The 20,473-nt window shown below is 45.9% G+C and overlaps 1 protein-coding gene across 1 annotated transcript in view; it reads right to left on the bottom strand.

Moving 5' to 3' along the window:
* galntl6 (polypeptide N-acetylgalactosaminyltransferase like 6) overlaps nucleotides 1-20,473 on the bottom strand; it is an 821,073-nt gene that overhangs the window by 460,663 nt on the left and 339,937 nt on the right. The window contains exon 4 of the mRNA XM_033018312.1: nucleotides 2,024-2,190. Coding sequence (XP_032874203.1) covers nucleotides 2,024-2,190 — 167 coding nt within the window. The remainder of the gene's footprint in view (nucleotides 1-2,023; nucleotides 2,191-20,473) is intronic.

Here is a 20,473-nt window from a genome sequence, read left to right as displayed (position 1 = left end):
GGAAATAACATGACTCTAAAAGGCTAGAGGCAATTCAATGCACAAGCTCAACCAAACAAGTAATTGACCACCAATGAAGCGATGGCTCAGACCTTTGAAAAATATCATCTGTTAACAGTTGCAAGTGTGCCCTTTGCATCTTAGCTTGTCATGCACCACACGTTTTCTGCGTTATCTGAATTAAAATGAGTACTGTTGTCAATTTACACTCAAAGGCCATGGGTTAGTGTTAGCGAGGTGAATGCAGGAAAGCAACGGTCACTTTATGTGAGATTTGGCGTAAAAGTCAACGACGGTCAAGAGCGGAACTTGCTATCAAAACATGGAGGGGACGGGGGGACACAATTTTTTGGCGGCCACGCGCGCATGCACACACTCACACACACGCGCGAGGCTTCGGAGGCTCAATCCAGCGCTAAAAGCGGAGATTTTAAAATCGGGATCACAAAAAATTGGGGGGTTGTCCCCCACCTCTCAAAACATGGGGGGGACGTGTCCCCTCTGGCCCGCCCCGGGTTTTCCGCCCCTGATGAAGGTGAACCAATGGAAACCATTTTCCACCTCTCTCAGAGAACCACTTTTGCAAATCGGTAGCTATTTCAGTTGCAACGATGAAAACTCCTCTCATTCTCATGAGCCAAGGCTGTGAAGTAAGGCACAGTATCTTATAGAAAATATGGAAACACAGAAAATAGGTGTAGGTGTAGACCATTCGGCCCTTTGAACCAGTACCACCAGTCAATATGATCATGATTGATCATCCTAAATCAGTACCCCGTTCCTGCTTTCTCTCCATATCCCTTGATCCCTTTGAGCTAAATCTAACTCTCTCTTGAATACAACATCTCAGGTTGTTCCTATGAAGCTTCCTTCCATTTCCCCCACACCTGACCCTATTGATTTCCGAGATAGACCTCAGATCATAACTTTGGTGTGTAGCTGTCTTCTTCAATGATTGTTGCTTTGCCTCTTCCTCCAATTCCCTCTCCCTTAGATTCCTGTTGTGCACATGATTAATACTTCTGAAGAAGACATTAGTTATGCTCTCTGTCTCTTTACTCTGTCGGACAAAACACTTTTGATCCAGAATGTTAACTCTGTTTCTCTCTCCAAGGACGCTGCCTGTAATGTTAAGTGTTTTCAGCATTCTAGATGGCGTCTAGAATGTTTTACCTCTCCGCCTTTTATCTCCATCTGCCCGCCCCCTTCTGATTTGATGTTCACCGTCTCTGAGTAATGTTCATATCTTCAGTCGTTCAGTCTGGTTGGGTGAAGGGGTGACACAGGCAAACCCATCTTTCCCCAAAGTCAAAAATTGCTTCCTCTGTATCAACATCAACTCACAGCCACAGCATTTGCAGCACGGGTTTACCTTCAAAGCTAAAAACTGGGGGGGGGGGACAACATTGAATGACCCAGTCATCTCCCACAAGATGCCCCACTCTGGAAACTCTGGGCTATTATTACAGTAGATTACACAAAAAAACAGACTTGTAAACAGCTACACGGGAGCCTGCCTCTGTGATAACCAGGGATACTAGTCACTGTGGCATTCTTGAGTAAACCTGGATGCTGGATTCTAAAGGTTGACTAATGCAACCTGAATGTTCCATTGCCTGTGTCAATACAACTCCCCAGGATACTTGGTATTTACGCTGCATTTGGAGTCAACGCATCAAGGTAGCATTAGCCATTACTTAAGTAAAGTCTTCAGAAAACATTGGTAGAAATCCATCCTCTGCCGTGTGCATTGAAACAGAAACTCGATATTGTAACATGTATGCTAAATTTTACTCGGAGACTCTTTCGAAGTCTGGAGACCACAGAAGCAGTGCTCAATGTCCGCAGGTTATAACACGGGGCCAAGCAAGTTGTTATATCTCATTTTTATCCTTGGTGGCAACATATCAAAATATATACAACATTGCACATTGCGAGTTCAAGTTCAGCAAGCCAGGAGTGTAACAACACAGAGGGCCACTAAGAGAGGGGCGAGCAAAGCAGTGCCCACACCGTCACTTACCCCTGTCGCTGTAGTCGTCCACCAGAATGATTTCTGCCACCAACTGATCTGGCGAGCGGTTGACCACGCTGTACACCGTCCGCAGGAGCGACGACCATCCCTCGTTGTGGAAGGGGATGATGATGCTGGTGTTCGGCAACTTCTCCAGGTACAGTTTCTGCTTGCAGCTAGGGAGGAAGGGAAACAGCTGGTTGGGCACAGAGAGAACAGGCGACAAGGTGGTGCAGCGGTAGAGTTGCTGCCTTACAGCGCCAGAGACCCGGGTTCAATCCTGACTACTGGTGCTGTCTGTACGGAGTTTGAACGTTCTCCCTGTGACCGCGTGGGTTTTCTCCAGGATCTCCGGTTTCAAAAGACAATAGGTGCAGGAGTAGGCCTGGGACGACAGATGGCACAATGGGCTAAGTGTTCGGCTGGCAACCGGAAGGTAGCCGGTTCGAATCCCGCTTGGAGTGCATACTGTCGTTGTGTCCTTGGGCAAGACACTTCACCCACCTTTGCCTGTGTGTGAATGTGTGTGAATGTGTGTGAGTGATTGGTGGTGGTCGGAGGGGCCGTAGGCGCAGAATGGCAGCCATGCTTCCGTCAGTCTGCCCCAGGGCAGCTGTGGCTACAGAAGTAGCTTACCACCACCGAGTGTGACTGAGGAGTGAATGAATAATGCGATGTAAAGCGCCTTGAGTATTAGAAAGGCGCTATATAAATCCCATCCATTATTATTATTATTAGGCCATTCACCCCTTCAAGCCAGCACCGCCATTCAATGTGATCATGGCTGATCATCCCCAATCAGTACCCCGTTCCTGCCTTCTCCCCATATCTCCTGACTCCGCTATCTTTAAGAGCCCTATCCAGCTCATAAAAGTATCCAGAGAACCGGCCTCCACTGCCCTCTGAGGCAGAGAATTCCACAGATTCACAACTCTCTGCGTGAAAAACTGTTTCCTCTCCTCCATTCTAAATGGATTACCACCTACACTCCAAAGACGTACAGGTTTGTAGGTTATTTGACTACGATGCTCTCAAGAGAAAGCTAGATAGGGCTCTTAAAAATAGTGGAGTCAGGGATATGGGGAGAAGGCAGGAACAGGGTACTGATTGGGGATGATCAGCCATGATCACATTGAATGGCGGTGCTGGCTCGAAGGGCCGAATGGCCTACTCCTGCACCCATTGTCTATTGTCTATTGATAAAATAGTACCTAGTGTGTAGGATAGTGTCACGGGGTGATTGCTGGTCGGCACAGACTCAGTGGGTCGAAGAGCCTGTTTCCACGCCGACCAGTGACCAATGACCAGTCAGTAGCTAGCACTATCTCTCAAGTCTAAAGTAAAGAGAGGAATCTGTGTTGATTGTTCATACAAGGAACTGCAGAGGCTGGTTTACACAAAAAGACAACCAGTGCTGGAGTAACCCAGCGGGACAGACAGCACCTCTGGAGAGAAGGAATGGGTGACATTTCGGGTCGAGACCCTTCTTCAGACTGATGGATAGGTGATGTTTCCAGTTGGGTCCGGACCCTTCACACAAAATACATAAATTGTACACAAATTACACACAAATTCTAGAAGACGGGAAAAGAAAAAATTGAGCAAAATACTAAACATCCGAGCAAAACACAGTTAGAAAACAAGTCCACAGCAGTGCAAGAGGTATTCCATTGTGTTCTGTTGCCATTATAGGATTCGGGTGGCTAAGGCCTACTGGATCTCTCGGTTGCTAACCACATCAACTCCTCTTCCCTTTCCCACGCTGACCTTTCTGTCCTCTGGGCCTCTGCCATTGCCAGAGTGTTTCTGGGCCTCCTCCATTGCCAGAGTGAGGCCACATGGAGGAACAGCACCTCATATTCTACTTGGGGAGCTTGCAACCCAATGGTATGAACATTGAGTTCTCCAATCGCAGGTAACTGCAACCCGAGGAGAGGCGAGGAAACCGGGGTCTGGCCATGAGGTCGACTGGGGGAGGCCACGCCAGGGCACAAAGGTGGACGGACGAGGAGAGGGACGTGGGTTTGTTGGTCGATCCAGATGTCCAAGGAAGGCGATGGCTAATGGCTCGCAGCAGCCTGGGGCTTGCCTGGAACGGGCATCGCTCATAACACCTAGAGCGCGGACTGGACTCCGAAAATGTTGCCAAAACATGCCGCCTCTTGCATGCGGGCTCAGTAGACTGTTTCTGTAGCCTTTGCTAATCGAGGATCGGGGGTAGGTAGGGAAATACTGTCCTGGACTATATGTAAGAAAATAATTTCATGTGACAATAAAAGCACCATAGAACCATTGAAAATTTCGCCAGTCCATTATCTCCAGAGATGCTGACTGACCAGCTGAGTCACTCCAGCACATAGTGTTTGTTTTTCACATTTAAAACCCCCCCCCCCCCCCCCCCTACACCTCAAGTTCTCCGATGCAGTCCTTTTGAAAACTAAAGAGCCAAAGAGATAGATAGTAAGGTCAATAAGGGACGGGAGGGTCTGGGAATCATAAGTCCTTTGGGATACTGTAGTGTAGTGGTTAAGTTATTGGACAACCAGAGTTTTAGACAAATGAACCAGATACATGAGTTCAAATCCCCCCATGGCATTTGAGTATTTAAATGAATCAGGTTTAAGGAAAAGGCTTACAAAGCAAATAGAAGATCATAAAACATCTTTTGTCCTTGCAGGAAGGTAGCCTGTCCTGTAGGTAACTCCAGATTTGCCCAGACGTATTTTATTTTTTAGATACAACATGGATACAGGCCCTTCGTCCCACTGAGTCCATGCCGACCATCAATCACCTGTTCACACTACAATGTTATGCCACTTTCTCATCCACTCCCTACACACTAGGGATAATTTACAGAGGCCAATTCTCCGACAAACCCGCACATCGTTGGGATGTGGTGGAAGCCGAAGCACCCGGAGGAAAGCCATGGCATCACAGGGAGAACGTGCAAACTCCACAAAGACAGCATCCGAGGTCAGGATCGAACCCAGGTCTCTGGCGCCATAAACAGCAACTCTACCTTTTCAGTTCAGAGGTAAAAGGGGACGATGAACTAATAATGGCATCACCACATTTAGTGACTGAATCGGAAAAAGTGTCAAATGGAGGTTATTGTCAGATGAACTAATATGGTGAGGTACAGGTGGAATGAAACTTGCTTGCAGCAGCATCACAGGCACATAGACTCAGACAACACACTAAAGCAAATTCAACATCAATTATACATCAATTATATCAGACAGTGAAATGAAAAAGGCAGAGCAAAACACAATGAGAAATGCATGTCCATGGTAGTGCAAGAGGTGTACTGCACTGCAGTAGGATTAGGGTTTTGCAGGCTGGTTCAAGAACCTGATGGTTGTAGAATAGTAGCTGTTTCTGAACCTGATGATGTGGGACTTCAGACTAGTGTAGGGGTGGTACGGTAGCTCAACGGTAGAGTTGCTGCCTTACTGCGCCAGAGACCCGGGTTCAATCCTGACTATGGGTCCTATTTTGTACGGAGTTTGTACGTTCTCTCCATGACCGTGTGGGTTTTCTCCGGGATGTCCAGTATCCTCCCACACTCCAAAGACGTACAGGTTTGTAGGTTACTTGGCTTGGTATAATTGTAAACGTGTCCCTCGTGTGTATAGGATAGGGTAAGTGTGTGGGGATCGCTCGTCAGCGTGGACTCGGTGGGCCGAAGGGCCTGTTTCAACGCTGTATCTCTAAATAAAACTAGATGGAGCATGTTGGTCGGCGGGAGCAAGTTGGGCCGAGGGGCCTGATTCCACATTGTCTACATATATATCGTTCCATTTCAGGACAAATGACAATAAAACACTCTTGACTCCTGTACCGTTTGGAATATATTTGGGCAGCTCCTGACCCTCTAGTTTGTGATCAGAGGGCAACATTGATCCAAGTCACTTATCAGCTACTGGGTGGAAGATATGAACAACTTTGCATCCTTGAGTCTTGAGATAAAGGGGAGACTGCTTCTCACGGCGAGCATCGGGGAAGGAGGCAAGCCAACTCGTCCAAATTCATTCTGCAAACAACTCCCTTCCCAATTATTTATCCGAGTCCCAATACTCTGTGGAAATTTGGAACAAGCGATGTATATCAAGACAAATTATGCAATCAAACCTCAAGTTGAAGTTTGCGCATCCTTAGCGAGATTCGCCTTATTCTTTGAACAGACTCTCTGTCCCCTGAGGCTGCATCTACCATTGTCAGATGTGCTGCATCGCTTATGCAAGGAGCCCAGGGTTGTTTTAAGGAGCATAAATGAAGCAGCTCTGTTTAAAATGGATACTTGCATTGAAATGAGCTTGTTTTGCATTCAAGCCCAGGTATTAGGGAGATGTTATTCCTTATTACTAGTTCTTAGTGTTACCTGCACTGACATGTTCTATACTCAGACCTTGCATAAATAGAACATAGAACAAGGGACAGTACAGCACAGGCCCTTCAGTCCACATTGTCTCTGTGAACATGATGCCAAGATAAACTAATCTCATCTGCCTGCAGATCATCCACAATGCTCCATTCCCTGCATATCACTATACATAAGTAAAAACCGCTTAAACACCACCATTGTTGCAGCCTCCACCACCACCACCACCCCTGACAATGCAATCCAGGAATCCACCACTCTCTATGTAAAAAACCTGTCCTGTACATTCCCGGGATGGCGGGACTGCCATATGTGGATAGAATGGAGCGGCTGGGCTTGTATACTCTGGAATTTAGAAGGATGAGAGGTAATCTTATTGAAACATACAAGATTATTGAGGGATTGGACACGCTAGAGGTAGGAAAAATGTTCCCGATATTAGGGGAGTCCAGAAGCAGGGGCCACAGTTTAAGAATAAGGGGTAAGCCATTTAGAACGGAGATGAGGAAAATCTTTTTGACCCAGAGAGTTGTGAATCTGTGGAATTCGCTGCCTCAGAAGGAACAGGGTACAGAATGTGGATGATCAGCCATGATCACAGTGAATGGCGGTGCTGGCTCGAAGGGCTGAATAGTCTACTCCTACACCTTTTGTCTATTGTCTATTGTCTCCATCTCTTTTAAACATTGCCATTTTCAACCCTAAAGCAATGCCCTCGTCTTTGATATTTCAACCCTGGGGAAAAGGTTCTGAATGTCTACCCTGTCTCTGCCTCTCATCATTTTACATATGTCTACCAGGTCTCCTCTCCACCTTTGGCTTTACGGAGAAAGCGATCCAAGTCTGTCCAACGTCTCCTTGTTGCGAACACCCTCTAATCCAGGCATCATGCTGATAAACCTCTTCTGCATCCTCTCCAAAGCCTCCGCATCCTTACTGTAATGGGATGACCAGGACTGCACACAATACTCAAAATGTAGCCTAACAAAGTCCTATAAAATGCTTCATGACTTCCTGACTCTTATATGGGAAGTTATGACTCTTAGATGCCATCATACAAACCAACCGCACTTCCACTGGAAGGTCTGATGAAGGGTTCCAAACTAAAAAGCCACCAATCCTTTCTCTCCAGAGGTGCTACCTGACACCCGAGTTACTCCAGCACTTAGTGTACAACACCCTTCCATTGACTCCATCTTCACTTCATGCTGCCTCGGCAAGGCCACCAGCATAATCAAGGACGAGTCTCACCCTGGCCACTCCCTCTTTTCCCCTCTCCCATCAGGCAAGAGGTGTAGAATTGCGAAAACGCAAACCTCCAGATTCAGGGACAGTTTCTTCTCAGCTGTCACCAGGCAACTGAACCATCCTACCAACAACTAGAGAGCGGTCCTGGCCTACCATCTACATCATTGGAGACCCTCGGACTATCTTGAATCGGACTTTACTGGACTTTATCTTGCACTATACGTTATTCCCATTATCCCCTATTTGTACACTGAGAACGGCTTGATTGTAATCATGTATAGTATTTCCGCTGACTGGATAGCACGCAGTAGCCTCTCACTGTACCTCGGTACACGTGACAATAAACTAAACCAAACTATTTATAACCCGTGAATAAGTGAGCGGTTTGGGGTGACAGAGTGGTAGAGCTCAAAGAATTGCAGCCTCACAACTCCAGCGACTTGGGTTCAAGCCTTACCACCAGTACAATTTGTGTGGAGTTTGCACGTTCTCCCAGTAACCCTGTACGTTTTGATTACTTGTGTTCCATTTTTCTCCCACATTCCCAAAACAAACAGGTTAGTAGGTTATCTACCCACTGTAAATTGCCTCCAGAGTAGGTGCATTGGAAATCAATGGAAACTGGTTGGCACGGATTTAGTGGGCCAAAATACTCCACTAGGGGCGCCGCATTGATGGCAGCCTCTGCCTACAGTCCGTCAGTTTTTTCTATCTTTTTTTTATTTTAGTCTGTCTTAACAGTTTATTTTGGAGGTTTCTTTAGTTTTTCTATGTAGGGGAGGGGGGTAGGGTAAGGGGGAAACTGTTTCACAGTCACTTCCTGGCGAGGATGCGACTATTCTCCGAGTCGCGTCCTCGCCCCCCTCATCGCGGCCTACCAACTGGATTGGCGCGTCCTTTCCTGCCGGGGACGGCGGAGCGGACCAGAGCTTCAGCAGTGGCGGCGCAGCGCTGGATTCTTTGCGAAGCGGGCGATGCCTACCTGGATCGCCATTTGAAGCTCCGGAGTGTTGGGACTGCTGCCTCAACATTGCGGAGCCGTGGTTCATGGGGCTCCCAGTGCAGGCGGCGCTGACTCCGGCGTCGCAGAGTCCTGGGGTCCCTTTGCCGGGGGCCGCCGGCATGGGTCTCGGAGCTCCAAGCCACTGAGGTTGTTCTCCCGGTCCGACTTCGGAGTCCAATCATCCCGGCGAGCGGGCCTGAACATCAGGCCGCCCGTAGCGGCAACTGCGGAGGGCTCGGGAGGCCCCGGCCATGGGTGAACATCAAAGATCATCAGAGGAAGATGACTGAACTTTTTTGTGCCTTCCCTCACAATGGGAAACTTTGATTCTGCTGTGTGGGGATGTTTTATGTTGGAGTCTATCGTGTGTTGTGTTCTTTTTTTTAATTCCTATGGCTGTATGGTGACCACACATTTCACTGTATCAATTGGTACATGTGACAAATAAATATATATTTTATCTTGTAAAAGGCCTGTTTCCACACTGTATCTCGAAAGTCGAATGTCTACATTTAGTCATTTTGAACTGCTTTCTGTGGCAGTGAATTCCATAGGGTCACCACTCTCCAGAACAAGACATTACTTCTCATTTTAAATTTAATATTGAATTCTGGCCTATATTAATAACACAAACATAGTCGCTCACTGATGTTGAATACACAGGTTGTATGCTACATTATATAATAATAAAGAACTGCAGGTGCTGGTTGAAGTAGGAAATTCAGAAAATTATAAGGAAGATGAGTAGTTTGTAACATGTTTAACCCGAGAGCTTATGTACTGGGAAAGCACGATGGGAAAAGAGGCCAACACTTAAGGATGTTGGAAGAGGCCATAAAAAGAATTGTAAGATGGAAATGCAGATGTTGGCTGACACTGAAGATAGACATAAATGCTGGAGTAACTCAGCGGGTCAGGCAGCATCTCTGGAGAAAAGGAATAGGTGACGTTACTTGTCGAGACCCTTCTTCAGTGTTTCCCAGTGCACATTATTAATGCCCGACCTGTTTGAGAAACTCACCACCGCTCTACAAGATGGTTTTTGCGTCTCTTCCTATGTGAGCCTTAATTAAGAGGGCAACTGGGCCCCACATGAAAGCCAGATTCAGGGTACAGGTTAATTCCCTTCAACACTGGTTTATACCAAAGATAGACACAGAGTGCTGGAGTAACTCAGCTGGTCAGGCAGCATCTCTGGGGAACATGGATCTAGGTGGCATTTCAGGTCGGGATCCTTCCTCAGGTTATGTATGCTACATTTTTGTAATTGGAACAAGGACTATCCTTCAAGAAGGTCTCCCTAGCCTGCAAGATGTTCTGGAAAATCCTTAGCTTTGTGACAGGTGCAAAATAAATGTTTAGTTTAGTTTGTGGCCACGTACACCGAGGTCCAATGAACAGCTTTTGTTGCATGCTAACCAGTCAATGGAAAGACTTGGCGTGATTACGATCGAGCCATCCACAGTGTACAGATATATGAGAAAGGGAATAATGTTCAATACAAAATAAAGTCCAGTAAAGTCCAATTAAAGATAGTTCGAGGGTCTCCAATGAAAATTGGTTTCTGTGCATTGCCCCTAGTATGTGGGACATAGAAATAGTGATTGAAGGTCGATGTGGACCCGATGGTCTGATTAAAGATAGTCCAAACAGGTAGATAGCAGCCCAAATGCAAGTTTTTTTCTCGGCTGGCTTGCGGCTGATTTGTGCAGATGTGAAAGTGAAAGGAGACCTGGGCTCTGAAGCAACAGCACAAGCTGTCTGATTGAGCCGACAGTCAGTGTCAGCACAGTGTTAGAGGTGGAGGGGGCAGCTTGAAATTTTTTTTTAAACGGAGTCTCGCATCAGCTGACCTCCACATTCTCTGAGCAGATTGGGTAATGAGGTAAGGCGATGTTGTGGTTTACATTACTGGAGGTCTGGCCTAATTATCTGGAAACAGACCCGATTCACTGCAGCTGATGTCCTCAACCTCGGGGGCATCTGAATGCTTACGTGATAACAGCCTAAACGCATACATAAATGTGCCTTCTCTGATGAGTTCTGAGGCCATACTTTGTTAACATTGGCCTCAGCACAACTACGCAGAGGTACTGCTATCCTGACAGTGACTCGAGATATGACGGATGGGTGGCACAGTGGTAAAGTTGCTGCCTTGCAGCGCCAGAGACCCGGATTTGATCCCGACCACGGTGCTGTCTGTACGATGTTTGCATGTTCTCCCCATAACCACGTGGTTTTTCTCCGGGTGCTCTGGTTTCCTCCCACACTCAAGAGACGTACAGGCTTGTAGGCTAAATGGCTTCTGTAAATTGTCCCTAATGTGTGTAGGATAGTGCAAGTGTATGGGATTATCGCTGTTCAGTATGGGACTCGGTGGGCAGAAGGACTGGTATCTCAAAAGTAAAATAAATAACTAAAGGATCAGAACCAAGAACACCAGTATGATTCTGGTAGATCAGGAAACACGACTGATTTTGGAATGACATTCCCCTTGAAATTTACTTTAACTAACACAGATAAAAGCAGTTGGAAGTATGTTATTTGAACAACAAAGCAGGCTATGACAGAGCTTTGGCAGAGTAGATGAAGGAGAATACAAAGAGATTTTAAAAGTATAAGGGGTAAAGTGTGATTAATGTAATAAGGCCCCCTCGCAGACTAAAATGGATATCTATGTGTGAAGCTGCAGGAGAAGGTTGTGGTCCTCAGTGAATAGTTCACTTCTGTTTTTACTGTGAAACTAGGGAAGTTAGGAATGTTAAAAGACATCAGTTCAGTTTAGTTTATTGTCACATGTACCGAGGTACGGTGAAAAGCGTTAGTTGCGTGCTATCCAGTCAGCGGAAGGACAATACATGATTACAATCGACCTATTTACAGTGTATAAATGATACATGATGAGGGAATAAAGTTTAGTGCTAGGTAAATCCAGTAAAGTCCGATCAAAGATAGTCAGAGGGTCACCAATGAGGTAGATAGTAGTTCAGCATCGCAGCCTTGCGGATGCCTTGAGGATAGTCAGCAATGCAGTCGAGGAACTGCTGTTCAACTTAAAATGTTTGAAGATGCATACATGCCTTAACGAAGAAATTCCAAGAAAACTGGGAAACTAGAGAATAAATTGCAGAAGCCTTGACTGGGTTATGCAGCATACATTATTGGACACAAACTGCTGGAGTAACTCAACAGGTCAGGCAGCATCTCTGGAGAACATGGAGAGGTAATGTATCTGGTTGGGACCTATCTGAAGAAGTTAGCCACGTGTGAGGAGCCAGAGGACTGGAGGGTGGTTAAATGCTGTGCCTTCATTTAAGAAGGGCAGCAAAGAATAAACTGGGAACCGTACACCAGTAAGCCTGATGTATGCAGTGGGTAGGTTACTGGAGTGAACTCTGAGGGATAAGATGAAGTAGAGGAATCGAGAACCAGAGGACATAGGTTTAAGCTGAGGGGGGAAAGATTTAGTAAGAACCTGAGGGGTGACTTTTACATGCAAAGAGCAGTGGGTATTTGGAACAAGCTGCGGGAAGGTAGTTGAGGCCAGTACTATAGCAGTTTAAGGAACATTTAGACAGGTGCATGGATAGGACAGGTTTAGAGAGATATGGGCCAAACGCAGACAGGTGGGACTAGTGTAGATGGGACATGTTGGCCAGTGTGGGCAGGTTGGGCCAAAGGGCCTATTTCCATGCTGTATGACTCGATGACTCCAGTACAGAATCAAGCCCTCCCACCCACCTTGTCCATGCTGAACAATAAGTCTCCATCCACACCATTCCCAGTTACTGCCACTTGGTCCATAGCCTTCTACTCCTTGGCAATTCAAATCCATGTCTGAATATTTCTTAAATGTGGTGAGGTAATCTGTCACCACCACTCTCTCATACAGTGCATTCCATGTTCCAACTCCCTCTGAGTGAAAATAATCTTTCTCAGATCCTACTAAACATTTTACTCCTCACCGTGAACCTATGTTCTAGATCCATCCTCCATGCTGGTCATCTTGCTAGTTCCACTGTCACTTCCACAGCCAACAATTGACCATTGTGGGCTCCACCTTTCCTTGGTGATTGGTGCCAGCTCTATTTGTTCTGAACCTTTTCATACCTCTAGTTTCTCTCCCCCAGACTCTCCAGCTGAAGAAGAGTTTCGACCCGAAACATCACCTATTCCTTTTCTCCAGAGATGCTGTCTGATCCGCTGAGTTACTCCAGCATTTTGTGTCTATCTTCCTTCTAATCTTAGATATGTGTATGAGGTTTTCAGAAGCCAGTGTCCTAAATCGTGGTGGCGTTAGATGACATTGCAGAGTAAATATTTAGTTCAAGGTCAACTCTGGTGCCGTGACCAGATTAATTTGATACTGAAACACAAAGGAAGGTGTGCGAAAAACTTGGCCAAACAGAGTGGGAGTGATTATATTCAGAGACATGGAAGAGATGAGGATTAGAGGATGTTCAGGAGAGTGAAGCATTAGATGCTGAAAATAGTTCAAGAGATTAGAAGGCTGTGATGCTCCAGGGATTAGAGAGCAAGGACAAGAACTTTAAAACTTAAGTACACAAAATTGCTGGAGGAACTCAGCGGGTGCAGCAGCATCTATGGAGCGAAGGAAATAGGCGACGTTTCGGGCCGAAACCCTTCTTCAGACTTCAGACTTAAGTTTAAAACTTAAGTGTTGTTTTATCGAGAGTCACTCTGAATCAGAAAGCACAGAGGTAAAATGTGTACACAATGTGAGGAAGGTTGCAGGCAGCAGATTTTGGACAAACCTAGGAATATTTGGGTTAACTAATGATGAGTGTTTGTCGGCACTGGGCCTGTACTGGGAACTCATTGAAACATACAGAATAGTGAAAGGCTTGGATAGAGTGGATGTGGAGAGCATGTTTCCACTAGTGGGAGAGTCTAGGACTATAGGTCATAGCCTCAGAATTAAAGGACGTTCCTTTAGGAAGGAGATGCGGAGAAATGTCTTAAGTCAGAAGGTGGTGAATCTGTGGAATTCTTTGCCACAGAGGGCTGTGGAGGACGTCAGTGAATATTTTTAAGGCTGAGATAGATAGATTCTTGATTAGTACCGGTGTCAGAGATTATGGGGAGGAGAATGGGGATAGGAGGGAAAGATAGATCAAACATGATTGAATGGCGGAGTAGATTTGATAGGCCGAATGGCCTAATTCTACTCCTATTCCTTATGACCTTGTCCTTCGGCAGAGTCCTTGTTTCCTCTACACTGCCTGCCCCTCCACCTATCTTAGCAACATTTGCAAACTTGGCCACAAAGTCTTCAATCCCATTATCCAATTGTGGGAGGAAACTGGATCACCTGGGGAAAACCCACACAATCACGGGAATGATGTTCAAACTCCATACAGACAGCACCCGCAGTCAGGATTGAACCCGGGTGTCTGGCGCTGTAAGGAAGCAACTCTACCGCTGTGGTGCTGTGCCGCCCTGTGCTGTGAAGTTGACGCAGATCAAGTGGTAAATTCAGACCAGCCAGCATCACCACAACCTGATAGTCTGTGCAGCGTATTGTGACATTGATGGCACTGTGCGTATGATAGAGCAACTGACATTGTCACATCCATTTTTAAGTGTTGGCAGCGGACTAATCATGTTGCTGGATGAAGAGGCACCAGGGGCAAGCCCATTTCAAATGGGATTTTTGTATTAAATTGGAGCACTGCTTTAAAGGCCAAATAACACCCTGTTGCGAGAAGTCACATCATACAGTGATGCAACTACAGCAGACAGGTTATATGTGTGCGCAAGACACTTTGATAATAAAAAATAACATGAACATCGGTTAATTTATCCTATTTTCAAAAAGATAAAACTCCCAAATAAAATTAAAGTAAATATGAAATTGATGTATGTATGTAACAGAATCCATTTTTGATTTGTTTGGACAATCAAGAACTGATTATTGTTGAAAGCAGTTGAACCTATGGCAGTAATTACTTTTTAGCAGAGAGGTTAAGCAAGCAGTGACAGTAAATCCAGGTTCCAGAAAATGGTGAAGAAAAACACATATATTCAGCTGCTTGAAATATGAATTCAGAGCTCAAGAAACAGAAGGCGAAGCCACGATGGTTAAAGGCGAGTCACGTTGGCTTTTAAAGTCCAGGGACAAAAAGCTTTTGGTGTTTAATCTATTAACAAGATAAGGGGCCTTTTACATCACACCTCAGACCAGGCGAGAAGTCATTTTGTTGTTGGCTGGAGATAGTGGGATCTGGAAGATGATTTTGTTTCTCTTTGCGACAAACTAATTATGTTTGAAGAATAACTAAGCCCACCTGAAATTAAACATCAGGGAATTGATAAGAAGTCCAAATATGGAATTGCTATCTAAACAGAGTTGATCCAAACCTACAATCTTATTAATAGCTTCTTGCCTCTGTATTTTAAAGGCAAACAACCAGCATTTATCTCTCCTTCTTTTCTCTAATTCTAACATTGCTTTTTGACCTACATCGCAGCCTTGCTCCATCCTTTGCAATACCAATCTTCTAATTCTGCCTCGATTATTCTGAGTCAATCCAATATTGGCAGCAATGCCTCGTTGAGACGTTAATTCTGTCTGTTGTGCCACATGTGCTGTCTGACCTGCTGTACATTTCCAACACTTCCTGCTTTCTATTTCAGATTTTTAGTATCTGCAGAATTTCCTTTGCAAGTTCACAGTTTTGGCATAATCTCAAATTCATAGCCTTACCAGATATTTGTGTTTTCACTCCCCTTTGTACCTCGGACAGAACCTCTGCCACATTCCACCTCAATAGTGGAGGTCTGATTTTAAGCCAATGTAATTTTGATCCATACTTTACAAGGAATAATTTCTCTATACCGTGCTCCAGTTTTCTCGTACATCCCAAAGACATGCGGGTTTGAAGGTTAATTGGCCTTCTGTCAAGTTGCCCTGAGTGTGTAGAGAGTGGAAGAGAAAGTGATTTAGAAATAGAGAGTGGAAACAGGGCCTTTCAGTCCACGGAATCCGCGCCAACCTGTGATCACCCGTACACTAGTTCCATCCTACACACACGGGACAATTTACAGCAGCCAATTAGGCTACAAACCTGCATGTCGTTAGAGTGTGGGAGGAAACCAGAGACCTAGAGAAGACTCATCGTCACAAAGAGAATGTACAAATTCCGTACAGTCAGCACCCGCAGTTAGGATCGAACCCGCGGGTCACTGGCGCGGTAAGGCAGCAACTCTACCACTGCACCACCCACATAGTGGAATAACATAGATCTAGTGTGAACGGGTGATTGATGGGGTCAGCATGGATTTGGTGGGCCGAAGGGCCAAGTTTCCATGATGCATTTCTAAACTAAATATCACCCCTCTAAATCATCTCAATAAATTACTGTAATTCCTTAATCTCTTGTAGTCAAGAAAACACATGCCCGCAATGTCGCCATTTAGATATCCATGTGGTAATTACAGTGGTTATGTTCCAGCACTGCTAACTATTGATACGGAGACGTGAGTTCATATCCTACTGCAGCACTGGACACATTTAAATCCTAGTCGTTGCAACAAAAAGAGAGCTGTGGGGAAACTCAACCGGTCAGGCAGCACCTGTGGAGGGAAATGTGCAGTCGATGCTTCAGTTGAAAGTCTTCATCCAAACTTCATCGAGAATTAAATAAAAATCTGGACACGCAAGAAAATGCAAATGTTGGAATCTGAGTAAATCACCAAGTGCTGGCTTGCAGCGTGAAGTTAGCCCGTCAGAAACACATCTGTCCATTTCCTCCTTGCAAATGTGGTCTCCTTCTAACAAAAAAGGGTGGCACAGTGACACAGCTGGTAGGGCCACTGCCTCAGTGTGCCAGAGACACATGTTCGATCCTGACCTTAGGTGCCGTCTGTGTGGAGTTTGCACGTTTCGCAGAGTTCAGGATTAAAATGGGATTGTGAGGCAGCAGTTCTACCAGCTGTGCCACTGCGACTATAGAACAGAGATCGGGAGAGCAGATCCTGCGACCCACAATGTCTGTGCTGAACATGATGCCAGGACCAACTCTTATCTGCCTGCACATAATCCATTTCCTTCCTTCCCTGCATATGCATGTGTCTATCCAAAAGTATTTTAAGCAGGACAATTGTATCTGCCTCCACCACCACCCCCAGCAGCATCTCCCAGGCACCCACCACCCTCTGTGTAAAAAAAAACTTGCTCCACTCATCTCCTTTAAACTTTGCCCCTCTCACCTTAAAGCCCTGCCCTGTACTATTTGACATTTCTATCCTGGGAAATAAGTTTAGTTTGGTGATACAGCATGGAAACAGGCCCTTTGGGTACCCACCGAGTCTGCGTCGGTGAGTGATCCCGTGCAGAAAGCATCCGTAGTCAGAATTGAACCCGGGTCTCTGACGATGTAAAGCAGAGTGTCTATCCAAAATTCTTTGAACTGCGACAATCATATCTGCCTCAACTAACATTCCCAACAGCATATTCCAGGCACTTGTTAAAAAACTGGCCTTGCACATCTCCTTTAAAATTTGCCCCTCTCACCGTTAAGCTATACCCTCTACTATTTGTTATTTCTATCCCGGGAAAATGGTTCTGACAGTCATAAGGTCATATGTGATAGGAGCAGAATTAGGCCATTCGGTCCATCGTCTACTCTGCCATTCAATCATGGCTGATCTAACTCTCCCCCTCAACCCCATTCTCCTGCTTTCTCCCCATGACCCCTGTGTACCCTTACTAATTAAGAATCTATCAATCACTACCAAAAAATATCCGTTGACTGGGCTTCCACAGCCAAGTCAGTGACAGTGAATTCCATAGATTCACCACCCTCTGACTAATGACATTTCTCCTCATCTTCCTAAAGGAACATCCTTTTATTACGAGGTCATGACCACTCGTCCTAGACTCTCCCACTAGAGGAAACATCCTCTCTACATCCATTCTATCCAGGCCTTTCACTATTCAGTAAGTTTCATTGAGGTCCCCCCCCCCCTATCCTCACCTCTCATAATTTTCTCTACTTCTATCAAGTTGCCCCACACCCAGCATTGGCCATTCAGGACTACATCTGACTCCAGAACCTCCTCAGTCCAGGGACAATTAGAGATGGGCAGGAAATGACGACATCGTCAGAAAAGCCCACACATCCCGTGGACGAATAAGAAAGATTAAAAAAAGTATGTGGATGAAATGATCTAATTTCAAGTGACTCCTGCATTCTTTTCCCCTCCTCTCTCCTCTCCACTCCACCCACCACCCCTCCCCCCCCCCCCCACCCCACGCTCCCCACACTAGTCGTGCCACCAGTTCCACTGATCACATCCTTGTATCCCTCACATTATCACACCTTCCCCTGCCAACAATGGCCCATTATGTTCACCCTTCCTGAGGTCATCTGTTGCCAACCCTGTTTTGTTCTGTTCTGTCCTCTATCATTCTGTGTGAAGAAGGGTCTCAACCCAAAACGTCGCTTGCTCCCTTTCTCCAGAGATGCTGCCTGATCCGCCGATTTACCTCAGCATTTGGTGTCTCTTGTCAGTATAAACCAGCATCTGCAGTTCTTTCCTATACACAAAAAATAAGAACAGTGTTTTCCTCAGCAATTGTGAAATCTAATAAGCCTGGAGTCAAAGCTTCAGCAATATGGCTTCCAAAATCTTTCCTTGCACAAAATATGCCTGGTGTACATATGGCACCACGACATGAGCTCAAAAAGACTATTGCAACCATCCATGTGAAGGAATAAGAGATAATTGAACAGTCTTTGGGCCTGAGAGGAAGTGGCATTTGATAACCCACAGAGCTAAAGCACAGGCAACATATTCCAGAGCGTTTGTTTTGGGATTTTTAAAAACCTCGCAAGAATTGCAAATTAGAATTGCCACGGTAAAATATTGCACCATTGAGGGAAATCATCTTTTGAAATATCAGATTTTCTTTTCAGTCGCGAGCAACCCAGCTAAGTGGAGTCTCCATCGAGACATCTCTCTGTGCCTGTGTTGCAGGGGAATACAATGCGCACTTGTCAAAAGGCAAGTGACAACCGCAGCTTTCGAAAATACCAAGCCGATGAGTCTGAGCAACAATTTACATAGTAATTGTCTCCGAATGTCAGTGAATTCAATTTCCAGCCTTGGTACCAGTCAGACACCGTTCCTGCACTAATGTAGACTTGTCATTCGGGCTGAATAAAGCCGCGATAACCAGTCTTTTTTTTTTTCGGCAGCGGCTTTTGACAGCTTTGTAAAATTAGCCGGGGAGAGAGGGGAAAGGGAAATGATGGGACTTCTTCCACGCCTCGCAGCTCTGAGCTGATCAATTATTAGCCCTGAATGTTGACTTCACGCCGCACAACCTTGACATTATCATTTTATTATCACCAGCTTTCCGTGCTGGGGAATGAAATGAGGATTACGGTGCTACCGCTGGCGTGCTGTAAACCTTGACATGGGATGGGAAACAGCCCTCCCCCCCCCCCGCACAGCCTCCCAGACAGTACAATGTGCCAGTGCTGATGCAGATGGAATCTTGCATCCATGAAATGTAGAAACAAAGATCTGAAGAAGGGTCTCGACCCCCACCTTCACCAATCCATGTTCTCCAGAAATGCTGCCAGACCCGCTGAATTACTCCAGCACTTTGTGTCTAACTTTGGAATAAACCGGCATCTGCAGTTCCTTCCTATCTAAATTCTCTAGCCTCGAGCATTTTGTGCCTACCAAAGAATCGCAGATGCTTGTTGACACAAAAGATAGACACAAAGCGCTGGAGAAACTCAGCGGGTCAGGCAGCATCTCTGGAGAGAAAGGACGGGTGACGTTTTGGGTTGAGACCCTTCTTCAGACCGAAAGTAAAGGGTGGGGGGGTGGGGGGGGGGAGGTGAACAGCAGGAGGTGTAGGTGGATGGAGGTGAATGGATATTGCATCCATTACTTTTGTTTATTTGCTGACAGGGACACACAAGTTGCTGAAAAGGTCATCATTTTTATTCTTGCTTTCAAGGTAGCAAAGGGCGGTTAAAAAGTCAGACACATGGACCGGAAGAGAATCCCACACAGGCAGGAGGTTTTGCCCTTCCATGAAGGACATTAGCAAAATATGTGTAGAAAGGAATTGCAAATGTGGGTTTAAACCGAAGATAGACACAAAATGCTGGAGTAACTCAGCAGGTCAGCCAGTATCTCCGGAGAGAAGGAATGGGTGAAGTTTCGGGCCGAGGCCCTCCTTCAGATGAGGGAGTGGGGGCTCGGAAAGCGGAAATCATTAAAGAAATGAAAAGCGTGTGAGGTATCTTGGACATAGGCCGGGAGAGATTGGACCAGAGGGGATAGGATGAAGTCGAGGTACGTGGAAATCATTTCAGTGGGACAGGAGCAGGCAGAAACAATGGGTCTGCCAGGGAGTTGTGTTATGGATTTTGGGGAGAAGGGAAAACTGGGCTGTGCGGGGCTGGGAAACAATAAGGTTGGAGGCTGTAGAGGGCAGACAGCAGGAAGTGATCAAATCAGAAATGGTCTGAGGGATTATGGCCTGGAGAACCACTCAGTTTGTTAATGGTTTAACGTTTGTGGTTATTTACACTAGTTTTCTGACTCTAGATTAATCAATTGTGTATAGAGTTTGTGTATATATGTCACAGTCACACCAGACGTTGGTGAGGCCACATTTGTCTTTGGGATGTGGGAGGCAACTAGAGCACACAGAGGAAACCCATGCAGTCACAGGGAAAACGTGCAAACTCCACACAGACAGCAGCTGAGGTCGGGATCGAACCTGAGTGTCTGGCGCTGCAAGGAAGCGACTCTACCCGCTGCGCCACCAGTTTTTGTG

Source organism: Amblyraja radiata, chromosome 3 (genome assembly GCF_010909765.2).
Source record: "Amblyraja radiata isolate CabotCenter1 chromosome 3, sAmbRad1.1.pri, whole genome shotgun sequence".
Taxonomy (NCBI): Eukaryota; Metazoa; Chordata; class Chondrichthyes; order Rajiformes; family Rajidae; genus Amblyraja; species Amblyraja radiata.
This window is presented reverse-complemented; position numbering and strand designations above follow the sequence as displayed.